The sequence below is a fragment of the Papilio machaon genome, chromosome 19 (assembly GCF_912999745.1).
Source record: "Papilio machaon chromosome 19, ilPapMach1.1, whole genome shotgun sequence".
Taxonomy (NCBI): domain Eukaryota; kingdom Metazoa; phylum Arthropoda; class Insecta; order Lepidoptera; family Papilionidae; genus Papilio; species Papilio machaon.
This window is the reverse complement of record NC_060004.1, coordinates 1,437,108-1,454,170: the sequence shown is the minus strand read 5'-3', so window position 1 is coordinate 1,454,170 and position 17,063 is coordinate 1,437,108. Positions and strand designations below refer to the sequence as shown.

General features: G+C 37.9%; 1 protein-coding gene across 1 annotated transcript in view; it reads left to right on the top strand.

Moving 5' to 3' along the window:
* LOC106708345 (multidrug resistance protein homolog 49) overlaps positions 1–14,369 on the top strand; it is a 40,989-nt gene extending 26,620 nt beyond the window's left edge. The window contains exons 2-27 of the mRNA XM_045682585.1: positions 15–208; positions 660–804; positions 1,097–1,197; positions 1,372–1,543; positions 1,771–1,895; positions 2,020–2,215; positions 2,426–2,650; positions 2,855–3,041; positions 3,138–3,280; positions 3,570–3,719; positions 3,992–4,050; positions 8,729–8,863; positions 8,979–9,100; positions 9,205–9,281; positions 9,404–9,592; positions 9,740–9,922; positions 10,183–10,273; positions 10,382–10,494; positions 10,589–10,718; positions 11,072–11,267; positions 11,511–11,673; positions 11,976–12,170; positions 12,698–12,907; positions 13,174–13,320; positions 13,516–13,624; positions 13,838–14,369. Of these exons, the coding sequence (XP_045538541.1) occupies positions 15–208; positions 660–804; positions 1,097–1,197; positions 1,372–1,543; positions 1,771–1,895; positions 2,020–2,215; positions 2,426–2,650; positions 2,855–3,041; positions 3,138–3,280; positions 3,570–3,719; positions 3,992–4,050; positions 8,729–8,863; positions 8,979–9,100; positions 9,205–9,281; positions 9,404–9,592; positions 9,740–9,922; positions 10,183–10,273; positions 10,382–10,494; positions 10,589–10,718; positions 11,072–11,267; positions 11,511–11,673; positions 11,976–12,170; positions 12,698–12,907; positions 13,174–13,320; positions 13,516–13,624; positions 13,838–13,941 (3,861 nt within the window). The 3' untranslated portion in view covers positions 13,942–14,369. The remainder of the gene's footprint in view (positions 1–14; positions 209–659; positions 805–1,096; positions 1,198–1,371; positions 1,544–1,770; positions 1,896–2,019; positions 2,216–2,425; positions 2,651–2,854; positions 3,042–3,137; positions 3,281–3,569; positions 3,720–3,991; positions 4,051–8,728; positions 8,864–8,978; positions 9,101–9,204; positions 9,282–9,403; positions 9,593–9,739; positions 9,923–10,182; positions 10,274–10,381; positions 10,495–10,588; positions 10,719–11,071; positions 11,268–11,510; positions 11,674–11,975; positions 12,171–12,697; positions 12,908–13,173; positions 13,321–13,515; positions 13,625–13,837) is intronic.
* Positions 14,370–17,063: the final 2,694 nt, after the last annotated feature.

Below are 17,063 nucleotides of genomic sequence, written 5' to 3'. Positions count from 1 at the left end.
GTTTATTTTTGCAGTGGCGATACGCGACATGGGGCGAGCGGTGTGCGACTCTCTGCGGGGCTGTGTTGGGCTGGCTGTGCGCAGGAGGCTTAGTACTGGCCGTGCTGGCATACGGCGAGATTACAGCACTCTTTGTGCAGCGGCATAAGGCTGAGGAATCATCTGCTACATCGTATTTAATGTATTTATTCGGCGGGGGACGGCATTTGTAAGTTTTTTTTAAACAGATCTACTTATGTAATATATAGTATTTAAATAAAGAACAGAAAGAGGTAAAGGAAACGAACATCTTACCAATATTATAATTGTGAAAGGTTAGTTGAATGTACGGATGTTTGTTACAAGGAATCTCCAGAACGCCTGCATGGATCTCGTTGAAATTTGGCATAGATGTAGAACATAGTCTGGAAAACACATAGGCTATTTATTAAGTTTTATTTTAATTTCTCACGGACGGAGTCGCGGCCGACACCTAGTTATCGTATTAAAATGGCGATGAATTTGAAACTTCAACGCGGTTTTTTTTAAACCACACGCAAAAGATGTTTGTTTTCTCTAAGCTTAAAATTGTCAATTATAGACCAATGTAATTCGCAATTTAAGAACCCAGTGCTTGTTAACAGCTGTGTATTCTACGACTATCTCGTATATTCCTACAGGCCTAATGGAGATCGTCCGTCGCACATGGACGCATTGGTTGAGGACTCGATAGCGTTCGCATGGGCCAGTGTTGCCATCATGGTAGCACAAGTCATTGCCGCAGCGATCGCTGTCACACTTTGCAACTTTGCTGCCTCAAGAATGGTAATTAAACTAGCGACCTGTATTAATAAAATGTGTTGTAGACAAGTTACAGAAATCCTTAATGAAAACGTAATATTAGGAATCACTTAATGTCTTGGTGAAATCATATAAAACACATAAGTAGAAAACATTGAGTTCGGACAGACAAAGGTGGCGAGAAGGGTCTTTGTTTTTTTTTATTTCTTATAGGAGAGATTTTTATAAAATGTTGCATATATTTTTATGCTGTAAAACAACACGAAGTATCAAAATATAATACGGCTCTATTCTAAAATGTTTTGTATATTTGCAGATAGCACGACTACGCTGGAAACTGCTGCAGTCGGTGCTCAGTCAAGAGATAGCTTTCTTTGATACCAACACTACAATGAACTTCGCTGCTTCACTTACCGAGTACGACTTTTATACTTTATGGTACACCACTATTAAGTTGGCACGTCGGTCAGAACAGTATTCTTGTTCTTGATGTGCCAAATCACATGTTGGGTGCAATGCTATATTATTCTTACTATATTTAATTATGACGAATTATCGAGATATGTAAGTAACCTAAAGCTGTTATTACAGAGAGACAGAGAAGCTAAGGCAGGGTGTGGGCGAGCAAGTTGCGATGACATCGTATCTCGCGGGCACAGTGGCTTTGTCCTGCGCGCTCGCGCTGGCGTACGGCTGGCAGTTGACATTGGCTGCTCTGGCGGTCGTACCTATAGCTATTATTTTCGCTGCTATAGTTGCTAAGGTATAATACACTCTATGTCACGTCAACATTACTGATATAGATACAGGTACAGAAATAAAAATAAACTTCACGTTAACTTACAAAAATGCATTACAAATTTTGGAACAGTCTTACTAAACTTGCCACTTTTTAACGATTTTTCGGGTACATTTAAGATGGCGTATAAATCACATACTGCAAATAGTTTTAAGCGGACACGTGCATTAAATTACTCATTTATAATATAGAACCAGACGCAGTGGTCCGGCGAGGAGGTATCGCGGTACGGCGCGGCGGGCCGGCTGGTGGAGCAGGCGCTGGCCGCCGTGCGCACCGTCAGGGCCTACGGTGGTGAAAATTTAGAAGTCGAAAGGTACACACACTGAAATTACAACTAATGCTAAGTGCTTCATGCTAGCGAGTCAAACTAGACTAGTGGTTATAAGACATAGATTGCAAAGAGTACTAGAACTGTATCTGTACATGATATTTCATAGATACTCAGAAGCCCTACAAGGGGCGTCAATCGCGTCTCGCAGGCGCGTGGCGTGGGCGGGCGCGGGCGCAGGCGTGGGCTGGTTGCTCACATACAGCCTGAACGCGATCGTGTTCGCGTACGGAGCAGCGCTAGTTGCTAGGGACATGCCACTACCGCCACCGGAGAGGGTGTACCATCCCGGTGTCATGGTTACTGTAAGTATTGCCTATTTTTTAACACATCATATTACACTCTCTAGACCAGGTTTAAGTCTTAACAGTGTTGACCTTGCTTCTAGTGAGTACTATGGCTTTAAGTTTGCAAAATTAAAATAAAAAATTCAAGTCTTTGTCTGAAGAAAAATAGAGTTAAATATTTTGTACGGCGTTCCACAGTGCTATTAAAATATATATGTCTATCTCCAGGTGTTATTCTGTACGTTCATGGCGGCGCAGAACATTGCGATGTGTCAGCCACATCTGGAGATGTTCTCCGCAGCGCGAGGCGCGGCCAAGTCGCTGTTCAAGCTGCTGGAGAGGCGCTCTAAGGTTGACGCGCTGCGGGACTCCGGCACTAAGCCTGATAGCTTTAAAGGAGATATCGTCTTTGATAATCTGTACTTCAACTATCCATCACGGCCTGATGTCAAGGTATGTTATTATATATTTTTTATAAACAGTGGGTGGAAAGGGGAACTAGATTTGGCGGAGAGGAGATGCATAGGAAAGGGAATATTTTCAGTGCATATACTTTTTCTTTTCATTAAACGAAGGACACATATCTGAAGCTTCTTATTGCAAATGTAGGAAGCAGTCACGTCAGTTTAATTAAAAGCTTATTTTATCTGTGACCAGGTATTACGTGGATTAAGTCTGCGAATCAACGCTGGTGAGACGGTGGCGCTAGTGGGCGGGTCTGGCTGTGGCAAATCGACACTGTTGCAGCTTCTGCAGCGCGCCTACGAGCCCGACAGCGGTAGTGTCACAGTCGATGGCCACGCGCTCAATGACCTACATCTGCATAACTATAGACGTAGTATTGGTATGTATACGCAATACGCTGATTATATTTTTATCATATTTGATCCTATCGTACAATTATAGGTATTTTGTTAATGCTTTGTTTAACCTTCTGTAGGCGTGGTGGGTCAGGAGCCGGTGCTCTTCAGCGGCACCATCCGCGACAACATCACACTCGGCATGGAGAACGTCTCCGAAGCGGACCTCATCGCTGCCGCTAAGACTGCGCACGCCCACAGCTTTATTACCAAACTTGCTAACGTTAGTATATTGAAGATTTCTTTGTCTATGTACAATCGTAGACGTTTATTTTCTACCCATTTAGTTTTAATGTCACGCTAACAACCAATTAGGTCGAAAACAAGTTAAAGCGCTATACATAACAGCTGAATCATAGCTCTTGTGGTGATAGTTTGCTGTACGATATTTGAACTTAATGGAAAGTGATTTTTATTCTTGACTTTTTATTATAATTTTATAAATTTCCTTTAACCACCTAGTCAGGAGCGCAGGTGTTTTCAGTCACTTCTATAGTACATTGTCATTTTAGGGCTACGACACAGTGTTGGGGGAGCGCGGGGCGCAGCTGTCGGGCGGACAGAAGCAGCGCGTGGCCATCGCTCGTGCGCTGCTGCGCCGCCCCGCCATACTGCTGTTGGATGAGCCTACCTCCGCGCTCGACCCAGCCGCGGAAAGACTGGTAAGATTTATCTTGTTACATCCCAGTATATCAAAATTACCGGAATCATCTCCCTTCTCTTCTTTTTAACAATAATATCAAATATTTAGGACGAAAATATTATAAATTATTCAATTCTAAGACATCCTAGTAGACAATATGACGACAAAGCAGACTTTTTTTTGGCTTAAATAAATTAAGTAAAGGTTTTGGCTTAAATAAGGGTTCCTAATAGTGGTCAACTAAACCTATTGTTAAGTTTGCCATCTATTGAAGGGGTTTTATTGTTCTAGGTGCAAGCCGCTCTTGATGCTGCAAGTGTGGGTAGAACAACATTAGTAGTATCACATAGGTAAGTCTACAACACTATAAGTGTTGTAATTAATAAATTATTTAATCTTTATAAGTATAGACAAATGACGCGATCAACGCTATTGTCTCTCTGGTTTTTTCCTTCTTCTCAAATGTCAAGTAGAATAAGCAAGCGTGTGTTTAAATGTAAGAAAAAGATTAATAGAAATAAATGGTTTTAAAGTGATCTTTCTGTATTCATTTCAACATGGTAGCAGAGCGTGGTTGAAAAAATAAAAGTCAGTGTGTTGAATTCAGTGTAAAATAAAGTACAACGAAAATTTGAAAACAGAGGTTAGGTTGACACGCGCTACGAAAATAATTGTTGTGAAAATACATAAATCCGCACTAATAACACTATATCATTGCCAAAATGTCTAAACAAGCAAAGATAGATGATATTACAATACCTATTTTTGATGGTACAAACTATTCAAGCTGGAAATTAAGGTTGTTAACTTTGTTGGAATACAAAGAATGTCACGAAGTCGTAATTATCAAAAATGAAGATGCAGCAGAGGTATGGAAAAAGAAGGACTTAAAAGCACGAGCTATAGTCATGAGTGCAGTCTCCGACAAACAACTAGAATACATAAGTGAGTGTAAAACAGCATTCGATATGATAAAGAGACTTGACAAAATGTATTTAACAAAATCCACCGCCATGCAAATTATATGTAGGGGAAAAATAGAAGAGATAAAATTAAATGATTACAATGAAATAGAAGATTTTTTTGTGGATTTTGAAAAAACAATTAATGAATTCAAAGTAGCCGGGGGAAATATAGATGAACAAGAAAAGTTAAGATACCTACTCAGAGCACTTCCACCCAGCTACAGTTATATTGGAGATTTTCTTGATGTGATCCCAGAAGAACAAAGAACAGTTGATTATGTATGTTCAAAGATAAAAGAGAAAAATATGGCTACTAGTGACTCGGACAAGAAAAACAATGTGAGTACATTCACAACCAAAACTACAGCCCAATGTTTTATCTGTGGCAAGACGGGTCATCTCAAGAAGGACTGCTGGCATGGATACAACAGAGGTGGATTCCATAGAGGTCAAAATCATTTCAGAGGTCAAAGTCAGTCAAGAGGTCAAAGTCATCCAAGAGGTCAAAATCATTTCAGAGGTAAAAGTCTTTCAAGAGGTCAAAATCATTTTAGAGTTCAAAATCATTCAAGGGGTCAAGGTCAGTCCAGTGGTGAAACATCAAAAAAATTTTCATCGGAGTCATGGAATGCTGAGGTATGTAATCCAGAAGTAAATCAGGTACGTGGATGTATTAAAACAGAAGAAGATTATAATAACTGTGAAATTACTTGGCTTTTAGATAGTGGGTGTACCGACCACATAATAAATAATGATACATATTTTTATAACTTTGTAGAATTAAAAAGTCATGTAAATGTAAAACTGCCAGATGGTAAAATGTTAAAAGCAACTAAAGTAGGAACTGTCAAAATTTATTTTAATAACTACTATAATCAAAAACATGTAGATTTAAAAAATGTTTATTTTGTCGAGGGTATTAAGCAAAATTTGTTAAGTTTTTCAAAGATAACCAAAAGTTGTACAATAGTAGCTAAAAACGAATATGCAAAAATTTATAATAGTCTTAGAGAATTAATAGTTGTTGCTGACAAAATAAACAATTTGTATTGTGTAAAAAGTTTTGTAACAAAAAATGAAATCTATGCGCATTCAGTAAAATTAACCCAGAAAGAGAAATGGCATAGGGCACTTGGTCATGTAAATTTTCAATATTTAAATAAATTAATAAATAATAAATTAGTAGAAGGTTTGCCTGATAAGATTGAAAGTGTGGAAATGAAATGCTCAAATTGTATTAAAAGTAAAATGAGTAATGTACCTTTTGAAAATAATAGAAAAAAGACTACTGAAATTTTAGAATTAATTCATACTGATTTGAACGGTCCACATCACACAACTGGTTATGGTGGAGAAAAATATTTCCTTACATTCATTGATGACTTTAGTAAATGTACAAGGATATTTTGTATTAAAAGTAAAAGCGAAGTTGCTAGTTGTTTTATAGAATTTGTAAATTTAATAGAAAATAAATTTAACAAAAGAGTTAAGAAAATCCAGTGTGACAATGGTAAAGAATATTTAAATAAAGATATCTACAATTTCATAAAACATAAGGGTATAGAGTTGTTACCGTGTCCACCATATGTTCATGAATTAAATGGAGTAGCGGAAAGATATAATAGATCTGCTATGGACATAGGTAGGTGTTTAATGAGAGAAGCTAAAATTAATAGAAGGTATTGGCCTGAAGCTATAAAAACAGCAGCTTACTTAAAAAATAGAACCATTGCAAATACAGTAGAAAACAAAACTCCTTATGAGATATTTTTCAAAATAAAACCAAACGTTGAGCATTTAAAAATTTATGGAAGTAGAGTTTTTGTTAGGGTTCCTGAAGTATTGAGGAAAAGTAAATGGGATGATAAAGCACAAGAAGGAATTTTAGTAGGTTATAATGAAAATAGTTATCGAGTTCTTTTAAATAATAGAATAATTAATGCTAGGCATGTCCAGGTAGTTGAAGAAAATACTGAACTGATTTGTCTAGAAAAACTAGATGATCAGAAAGATAAAGAAATAGACCAAAGTTTAAATGAAATAGAAAAATACAATATTGAAAGTGATGAAAGTTATGTAGATGCTGAGGAGGCTAATTCTAATAAAGCTGTGAAGGATGTTGTAAATGATGATTATTTAAATAATTATAGTGAGCAGGATGTAGAGGGATCACTAAAAAGAAAGAGAACTCCAGTTAATAGGTATGGTAATCCAATTTCACATTTTATATATGTCAACTATATTGATGCAAATGTACCAAATACATTTGAGGAGGCGATAAACTCCAATGATCATAAACAATGGAAAATAGCGATGGACTCTGAAATAAATAGCTTAAATAAAAATAATACTTGGGAAGTTGTAGATAAACCAAAAGATAAAAAGGTTATTGATGTAAAATGGGTTTTTAGGAGGAAAAATAATAATGTTTATAAAGCTAGATTAGTTGTGAAAGGGTTTCAGCAAAATGACTACACTGAAAATGCTTACTCACCAGTAGGAAAAATGCAAACATTGAAAATTTTATTGTCATACAGTTGTAAAAATAACTTGTTTATTGAACAGATGGATGTGGAGACAGCTTTTTTAAATGCCCATTTAAAGTCAGAAGTATATGTAAATCAACCGGAAGGTTATGGAACTGATGACAATAAAGTTTACAAATTACACAAGGCACTCTATGGCCTTAAAGAAAGTCCCAGAGCATGGTATGAGTGTTTTGATAGATTTATTACAACTTTGAATTTTGTTAAAAGTAACTATGATTATTGTTTATATGTTAATAGGGCAAGCAAAGATCCAATATACATATTAATTTTTGTTGATGATCTATTAATTTGTTGTAAAGATAAAAATAAAATTGAAGATGTAAAAACTAATTTAATGAAAAGATTTGCAATGAAAGATTTAGGAAAAATTAAGAACTTCATCGGCATAGATATTGATTATAGTGATGACAAAAGTATAATGACTCTAAACCAAACAAAATATATTGAATCTTTGGTTGCAAAATATGATCTGAAAAATAGTAAGCTATATGATACTCCAATGGAAACAAATTTAAAATTAGAACAAGCTAGAGAAGTAGATGATAGAATTAAGTACAGAAATATAATAGGTGAATTATTGTATATTAGTACAGGCACAAGACCAGATGTAGCATACAGTGTTAATTATTTGAGTAGATACCAAAGTTGTTATAACCAAACACATTACAAATATGCAATGAGAATCTTAAAGTATTTGTATAAGACCAAGGAACTAAAGTTAACATACTATGATAATTTGGATACTGAATTATTAGATTGTATGGTAGATTCTGACTATGCAGGAGATAATGTGGATAGAAAATCTACAACTGGTTTTGTTATTAGATTCTATGGAAACTTAATTTTTTGGAAAACACGTAAACAAAATACAGTAACTAAATGTTCAACTTTTGCAGAATATATAGCTATGTCAGAGGCAGTGACAGAAGTGCTTTTTATTAGAAACGTCTTAAGTGAATCTTTTAATGTAAAATTTTGTGACCCAATAAAATTGTATGTCGACAATTCAGGTGCAATAGCAATCGCTAAATACGGCAACTTCACAAAAAATTCAAAACATATTGAAGTACAGTATCATTATATAAATGAGAATTATGAAAAGAAAATTATTGATATTGTAAAAATTGATACTAAAATTAATTTGGCAGATATGTTAACTAAAAGTCTGAATAAAACAAAATTTTTGAAAAACAGATTACAATTAAGATTAATATAGTTGTGTAAAAGGTCATAAGATTAAAAATTTAAGGAGGCGTGTTGTAATTAATAAATTATTTAATCTTTATAAGTATAGACAAATGACGCGATCAACGCTATTGTCTCTCTGGTTTTTTCCTTCTTCTCAAATGTCAAGTAGAATAAGCAAGCGTGTGTTTAAATGTAAGAAAAAGATTAATAGAAATAAATGGTTTTAAAGTGATCTTTCTGTATTCATTTCAACAATAAGTAGTAAATTTTTTGGCATTTTTAAATATTTATTTTTCTCAATATTAAGCTACAATATTTATGTATAGGTTATCAACAATAGTGAACGCATCTCGCATAGTGTACGTGGAGCAGGGCGCGGTACTAGAGCAAGGTACACACGACGAGCTGTTGGCGAAGAACGGCGCCTACTGGCGGCTGGTTAACGACGACCTCACGCACAGGTGGGCAAATAATAGATGGCGCTGTTATTCATTTCTATTGAAATTTTCAATAAATCAATTTGATTTTTTTTGTACCCTAATGTTAGTTAAATTAATAATGATAATATGTTTTTAGGAGTATCGAGAAAGCTCTAGCAGAATCAACGGCGGAAGACGAAGATGACGATGTAGTGGTAGAGCGCAGGCCGCAGCCTGTCCGGAGGAACAGCAGCATCTGTTCTACTAGGAGTAGGAAAGGTAATTGATTTTAATATATTCTTTCGTTACCTTTATATAAATGTTAATAAATATTACTGATTTTAATAATCTTAGAGTCTGTAATTTGAATACTTGTGACGCAGGATCAATGGTTCGCGAGAGTTTCATGCGAAGCAGCTTGCGACTCACCACGCCACCACCAGCTCTTGAAATGGCTACTGTGAGTATATGACATTACCACTTTCATAAAGAAATATTTTGACAGCTGTCAAATATTAGTTATGTGATGCAACAAACAAACATTTTTTTAAAGGGATTAATTGAAAGCAATTATTGGTATAGGATACAGAGATAGACGATGAGCTGGAAGGCGACGAGAGCAAGCAGGAGAAGGATCCTGCAGTGTCGAACTGGCAGCTGCTGAAGCTGAACGGCGCGGAGTGGCCGCTGCTGCTGGGCGGCGGGCTGGCCTCGCTCGCCATCGGCGCCACCATGCCGGTCTTCGCATATCTATTCTCTAAGTTATACGGGGTAAGCACAATAGCATAAGGCAATTAATGTTTTTTAATCTGTGTCTATTAACATAACTCACCATAGAGTAGAGTCTTACTCTATGCATTCCTATTGTACAAATTGTGTTGTTCTTTACAAAAAAATAACTATGAGGACTTATTCCAGATGTTCTCCCTATCGAATACTGATGAGATCCTTGCCAAGTCGCACATGTACGCGGGCATGTTTGCTGGTGTGGCGGCGCTCAGTGGGCTGGTCACCTTCCTGCAGGCCTGGCTGCTCGGCCGTGCCGGCGCTCAGCTCACCGACAGATTACGAGTCATGACCTTCAGGAATTTCCTCGTTCAGGTACGTCTTAACGATAGGAAGACAAGAAAAAACAGCTAGAAGACGCTACGCTTGAAAATATAATATTTTGCGCCAGTCTTTTGTAAGGTTCGGAACTATCAAAGACACGATTAGATCTGTTATAGAAGGCAGAGGAAGGATGTTGATGAAAGTAAATGTTGTTGGGATAAACACCGGTTTTAAACTGAAGAACAGTTTTAAGGTTCATGATATGTTTGTCATGATCAAGCTAAAAATAGTAATGTATGAAATGTTTTTAGGAACAAGGTTGGTTCGATATGCCGACCAACTCAGTGGGATCTCTGTGCGCTCGCCTCGCCTCCGACTGCGCCGCCGTGCAGGGCGCTACAGGTAACTACCACGTAGACTTCTATATTTATTTTATCTGCGAAGTTCTAGAAATATTTTTGACCTTATTTCCTATGTGATAGTGATTTACAACTTAGAAATTGTTCCCAGGTACTCGTTTAGGCACCATGCTGCAAGGAACATCTACGATGGTGCTAGGTGTGGGACTGGCATTGGCTTACTCATGGAAAATGACGCTTGTCAGTCTACTGAGTGTACCCTGTGTAAGTAATTCCTTTTTGTTTAAACATAGAATTTAATAGACCCTTAGTTTATTTAATATTCATTTTAATAAAATGTTGTATGTGTTTTTGACAGGTCATTGGTTGTATTTGGTTGGAAGGGACAGTAACGAAGCGGGCGGAGGAACGAGAACTGAAGTCACTACAGCGCGCCGCCCGCCTTGCGACAGAAGCTGTACTCAACGTACGCACCGTACAGAGTTTAGGTAATAATAAAGTAAATTAGGTTTGAATAGGATAGAATTAAAATTACCATGTCCAGATCAGTGCGGATTCGGAATTAAATTAGTTTAAATTTTATTTAATTTGATACCGAAAAAAGTGCTAAAATGTATAATCTAAGTAGCTTTTGCCCACGACTTTGTCTGGACAATATTTAAAAAGAATGAAAAATAAATACTTATTAATCTACTACTTTGTACTTTTTAATCTTAAACCAAAATTTAAATTTAAATTATTTTTTTCACAATCGGATAGTTAGTTTATACAGTTAGTTACATCTTACTAGCAGCTGTCAATGTCGTTTCGTAACTAGAGTGACATTTGTCTATGGTCGCAGGCGTGGAGTTGGCAATACTGGACAGATACGCGGAGGCCCTGCGCGAGTCGGATGCGCACGCGCGCGGAGCCCGCTGGGTGCGCGGGCCGGTCTACGGCCTGTGTCTGTGCGCGCCCACACTGGGATATGCTGTCTCTCTCGCGTATGGAGGATATCTCATCGCCAGAGAGGATCTGCCTTATGAATATGCTATACTGTAAGTACTTTATAGGAATATATTAACTTAAAAACTGTCACATAAAAGTTCTGACATATTGAAGAGCCTTCATTCTTTTAATGATAATGCTAATTTATAAAGTTTGATCAAGTTTGAATATGCGTGTTTACTACAAAAAAGCGATCGTTCCTTTAGACCAATTCCATCTCTGGAACTACCTACCGTTGTATGAGGTTAATTTGAATCGTTTCAATTATTTCTAACATTGAATACGTTGTACAGTGTATCAGAGGCACTGATCTACGGAGCATGGATGCTGGCGGAGGCGCTTTCGTTCGCGCCCAACTTTGCGGCGGCGCGTCGTGCGGCGGCCCGCGTCGTCAGCGCGCTGCAGCGAACACCACAAGTCATCACTGAACCCACCGCTGTCGAACATCCTGATTGGGTATGCAGAATTTATACATTGAACTTGTTTGTCGGTTACTACTGCCGTGCCGTACACAGTTATAGAAGTCAAAGACATCTCAAAAATATGGCTACAATATTTCAGTATCGTCTGTCACATTCAGAGTCGTGTAATGGTCACTTAACCTCCTCGAAGCGTACATTTCTCTCACTAAATGGAGTACGACTAGTTATGACCACTAAGCGGTTCCTTTAGTGACCACTTAACAATTATAAGTGTGGGAGAAGACAAGTCATATAATGATAGAAACACTGTTATTTACTATGAGCGTATATTTTCAGTCGGCGACTGGCGAGATCAAGTTCTCGGATATCAAATTCCGGTATCCGACGCGACCGCAAGTGGAGGTGCTGCGCGGGCTGAGCGTGTCGCTGCAGGCGGGCCGCACGCTGGCGCTGGTGGGGCCCAGCGGCTGCGGCAAGTCCACGCTGCTGCAGCTGCTAATGCGTAGCTACGACCCTGACAGCGGCAGTGTGGTAAGTAATGCTACAGTTATTTATAAGAAGACTAGCTTTTACCCGCGACGCCGTCCGCGCGGAATAAAAAAAATGCACACAAGATAAAAAAGTTCCTATGTCCGTCTCCTAGTTCTAAGCTACCTCCCCATCAATTTTCAGCTAAATCAGTTCGACCGATCTTGAGTTATAAATAGAGTAACTAACACGACTTTCTTTTATATATATAGATAGATATAATTGCGTCAGACTATAATCTACTGTAAAATCTTCATAACCCTGACAACGCTTGTTTAGTTAGAAATTCTGTAAAAGAACTACTTTCTTGTATTGACGAGTGAATACATAATATTAAATGAAGATGGCACTTTGGGAAATCTTCTTTCGAAAGTCGGCAATCGTAAGGGCAACTTGCGCTCATGACACCGCGGTTCAGAAAAGCGAAAAGGCCTTTAGCCAAAAATTATCATCGGTCCTTCAAGTCGGATAATTAATTTTATTAGAGTCAACCAATAAAATGTATTTCCAATTTATACCGTGTCCTACAGACAGTGGATGGACGCGATGTGAAGCGGGACCTAACCTTGCGTCAGCTGCGCGCTCAGCTCGGGCTGGTACAGCAGGAGCCGGCGCTGTTCGAGCGCAGCGTGCGCGACAACATTGCTTACGGCGACGCTGCGCGAGAAGTGCCGCTAGACGAGGTCATCGACGCCGCCAAGCAGGCCAACGTGCACGACTTCATTGCCAGCCTGCCACTGGTACGAATGTCTTCTTTATGTTATTGAGACAACCAAAGTGTGAGAAATGTGTTCCACAGTCCGACCGCTTTGTGTATTCAGCTCATATGAGTTTCAGACTCATTTTGCTGAGGTAAACCTTTGGTGAAATGGGGTAATAAAAGACTGTTTACCTCTCTTTTACTCATGGCAGCCTTAAACTTTTTAATTCAGAGTGTAAAGTAGCATATGATGTAGAATGGTTTTTAATTTATGTGTTATTTTTATGTATAAATTGTTTCTATCAGGGCTACGACACTGTGCTGGAGGCGGGCAGCGCTGCATTATCGGGTGGGCAGAAACAACGTGTGGCCATCGCACGAGCGTTACTGCGACGCCCACGCGTGCTACTGCTAGATGAAGCTACTTCTGCACTAGATGCCGCTAGTGAAAAGGTGAACAATTCAATCATCAGAAGCACTAGTAACTAGGCCTGGTTCAATAAATTCATCCCGTTTTACTTTAGGTCTACTTTTTACGTATTAATGTTAATTTACGAATATCTCCGTACGTTCTTACTGCATTTAATTCAAAATAACCTTTGATGTCATACAAACGAACAAACGATATAATGTTGTCGGTGTCCGCAGGCGGTGCAGGCGGCGCTGGAGGCGGCGTCTCGGGGCCGCACCACCATCATCATCGCGCACAGACTGGCCACCGTGCGACATGCACACACTATCTGTCTCATAGACAAAGGTAACATAACGAAAAAAAAAGTCGTATAAAATGCTTTGTAATAGTTTATTACCCGTTTTCTAGAAAGAAAATACTATTAAGCGAGGAAAAAGGGATGGAATTTCTCTTTGGAAGTTCTTTATAAAGATTGCTGATGTACTGACGTTAGTAACATTGACACAGATTAGTTAACATACAGTAGACAATGTTAATAAAAAATATGGACTATTCCAGGTGTAGTAGCAGAGTCCGGTTCACACGAAGAACTGGTTCGTAAACGAGGTCGCTACTGGGAGCTGCTGCAACAGCAGGCCCCGGTGGAGGCGCAGCCCTCTTGACAACTTACATTCTCATAGAAGACAATGTTGTGGCCTTATTTAATCTGTGCTTTCTTCTTTACCTCATGAGAAGCGTGATAGAAGTGAAGTAGAATTTGAAATCAAGAATTATTGAATGTCAGAAAAGCTTGTGTTGTGTGTTTGAGCAAGTTTAAATTAATTTTAGTGCTGCAATGATTGCTATAAAATATGTGATAGAAAAGTGCCTTTATTTTAATTAATTTTAAACCAAATATTGTAAGATAATTAAGGCTTCCACTCGTGTAACATTTCACTCTGTAATTGTAGTTCCGAGCTTTTTTGCACTGGCAAGTATTTTGACATGACATTTAAATTTTTTGACAGTTGACATATAGCGTTTTGGTGATGTGACCAATTGAAAATTAATTCGAATTTATCGTTTTTTTTATAAGTTAAATGTAATTTCAAAAATCGGATTTATTAAATCTCAGTGAAAGAAAAGAAAGAAATGAAGCCCCTAAGATTAGTATAACCGTGGGTTATCATTGCCGAAACGTATTTTTCAGAGAAAGTTACAATTGTAAATTGTACGAGTGTTTTAGCAATGGAAACTTTACTATAAGACAATTTAAGTGCTATAATGACTGTGATTGTGATATAAATAGCTATTAAGTAGGTTTATTTTCACATGCGACGAATTTCGTCAAATTGTATAAAACATTGTGATATAAATGTTATTTATAAGTGTATTCAATAAAACACATTTGATTCGTAAACAAATTTTATTTAAAGAAAATCCAACAGATTTTTCCACATATAGATACATTTTCAGGAAAATCACAACCAAAATTCGTATTAAATTTTCATAGGTTTTTTCGTAATTTCTCACACTCTTACTCAATGAATGACAACGTAAAAATGTTAATTATTTTGCAACGAAATTGACCAATACATTTGAGCATTTACTTGAGACAATTGGACGGCGCAAAATTTCTTAGGATTTGATCGAGTTACTACTATAAAAGCAACTACTTTTTACTAGAGTTAGTTAACTATTTGTATTGAGGCAATATTAACATTACTAATCTCAACTCAGCAAGGCTAATGGAAGGCCCCAGGTTACCTAATACTATGAGCTAATTAAAGTTTATACCTAATCTTAGTAAATCCTATTCTAATTAAACACTATTAAATAAACTAATGAGGTCTCACACAGACTTAGAACTGGCCACACTTTGGTGGAAGGTAAAGATTTTAACTTATGTTTAGTTATAATTTTTAAAATTTTCGATGAAATTTACGAACAATAAAACATTTACAAAGGGTCCCTCAAATGTGAAAAACAAAACGAAAGGTATCAGATACAATTTTCACATGAAATTATAATTTTTAAATAAAATAAATGTTACTAAAAAGTTTTGCACCAAATTATTAATTGGTCGTAATAAATCAAATAATAACAACCTTTATCAATCATTCACGAAGTAACGGTAAATCTTCAAAGGTTAGCTCATCTTCAAATTGGTCTTCCTTGTCATTTCCATACAGCGCGGCCATTAACAGAGCCTGCGTGGGCGCCAGGAACACGGTCGGCAGGTGTGCCAGTCCCGAGGACATACACGACACCTGCATCTCCCAACCTAGTTACAATGTTCTACCGTAAAAAAGAAAAAAAGGCGAGCGGTTTACGGGATCTGTGACCATAGACACAGCTGATATTATCTTCAAAATTATAAACCTAACCTATAAGGAATAGAAAGGCTGAAAGAATAGGTTCATTTATATGTCAAATTAATTATAACAACTATAATGAGCTCTAAGTATATACTAACCGAGTCCCACCGCCTTGGGCACAGCGGCGAGTGCAAGTGCGCGGCTCTCAGTGCGTCCCAGCCATCCGTAGTGTGCGTACAGCGAACTGCCTGCAGCCGCTAGAGACACGCTGCTTATCTCTATAACATCACATACATCTTATACAAAACAATTTAAAGAAATATAATGTCATCAAAATCCCTCAATTTCAACTATTTTTATCGGTTACAGTATTTGTAATTAAATCTAAACATCACATCCCTATTTTCTGTCATTATTTTTTTGGTAACCCGTAAACATTTTCCTGGCAACACCAATTGTCTATCTTTGATTGTCATCTTCTCAATCAGATATGACATCTACGATTAGACTTCATTATTTGATCCCCAAAGAAAGTTTTTACCTAAGAACAAAGTCGCCAAGACATCAGTGATGTAAAGACTGCCCTCAGCTTCACGCAAAAGAGCGCTGCAGTCGATATAGAGTAGGAGCAGAGCCAGCAAGCGGGTGATTGTGCGGGGAGTGCGGGGTGAGAGGCGCTGCGAACGCCAGCAACCAATCAGAAAGGGCGTTGCCGTCGTCACCACTGTCCACACGATACCGCCCAACGGAGGGAGAGCTGTACGACCGCACTACGAACATACCATAGACAAGAGTTTGAGAACTAATAATCTGGTAGAATAGACCATAGAAATAAAACAGTTAATTTTAATTCGTACACTTATAGTTTCTATTGCAATTATAATCTACGTACTGAGGTCAACTAACAAAGAATAAAATTGCGAGCGGCGCGGCGAGCAGGGACACCGCGAAGTTGAGGGCTGCCAACACTGGTGTTGTTGGTGACGAGTCGCAACATAGCGCGAGCGACAGCCAGCCGCAGGGCCCTCGGGAACGCGCGACCAAAGCACTACAAAAAAATCCTATACCTTTGCACGTTTTTTAAGTTCTAAAAATAGTCTACTGTTTTATTTATTTGAAAGTAAATTAAATAATCTTCAATGTTTGTTAAACATACCCTTCTAGTAGTCGTCTATCGAGGTTAGCGTCTCGCAAGGCAAGTGCGGACACCGCGGCCAGTATTGGCGCGATCACTTGCGCGTGCAGAACAGATAGTACGTACAAACGCACACGAATCTCATGCACGCCATTTTCTCCGCGCAACCCAGTACTACGTCCCGTTACGTAGTATAAACTCCAAAGTGCGCAACATCGCACAACTTCCATACGAAGTTTACCTATATGAAGTCACATAATATGTCAAAAAATTAAGGAAATTAACATTATTTGATCTTGATAAAAATGTAAAGGTGATAATATAATAAAAGTGTGTTGTTTCAGATTTTTCA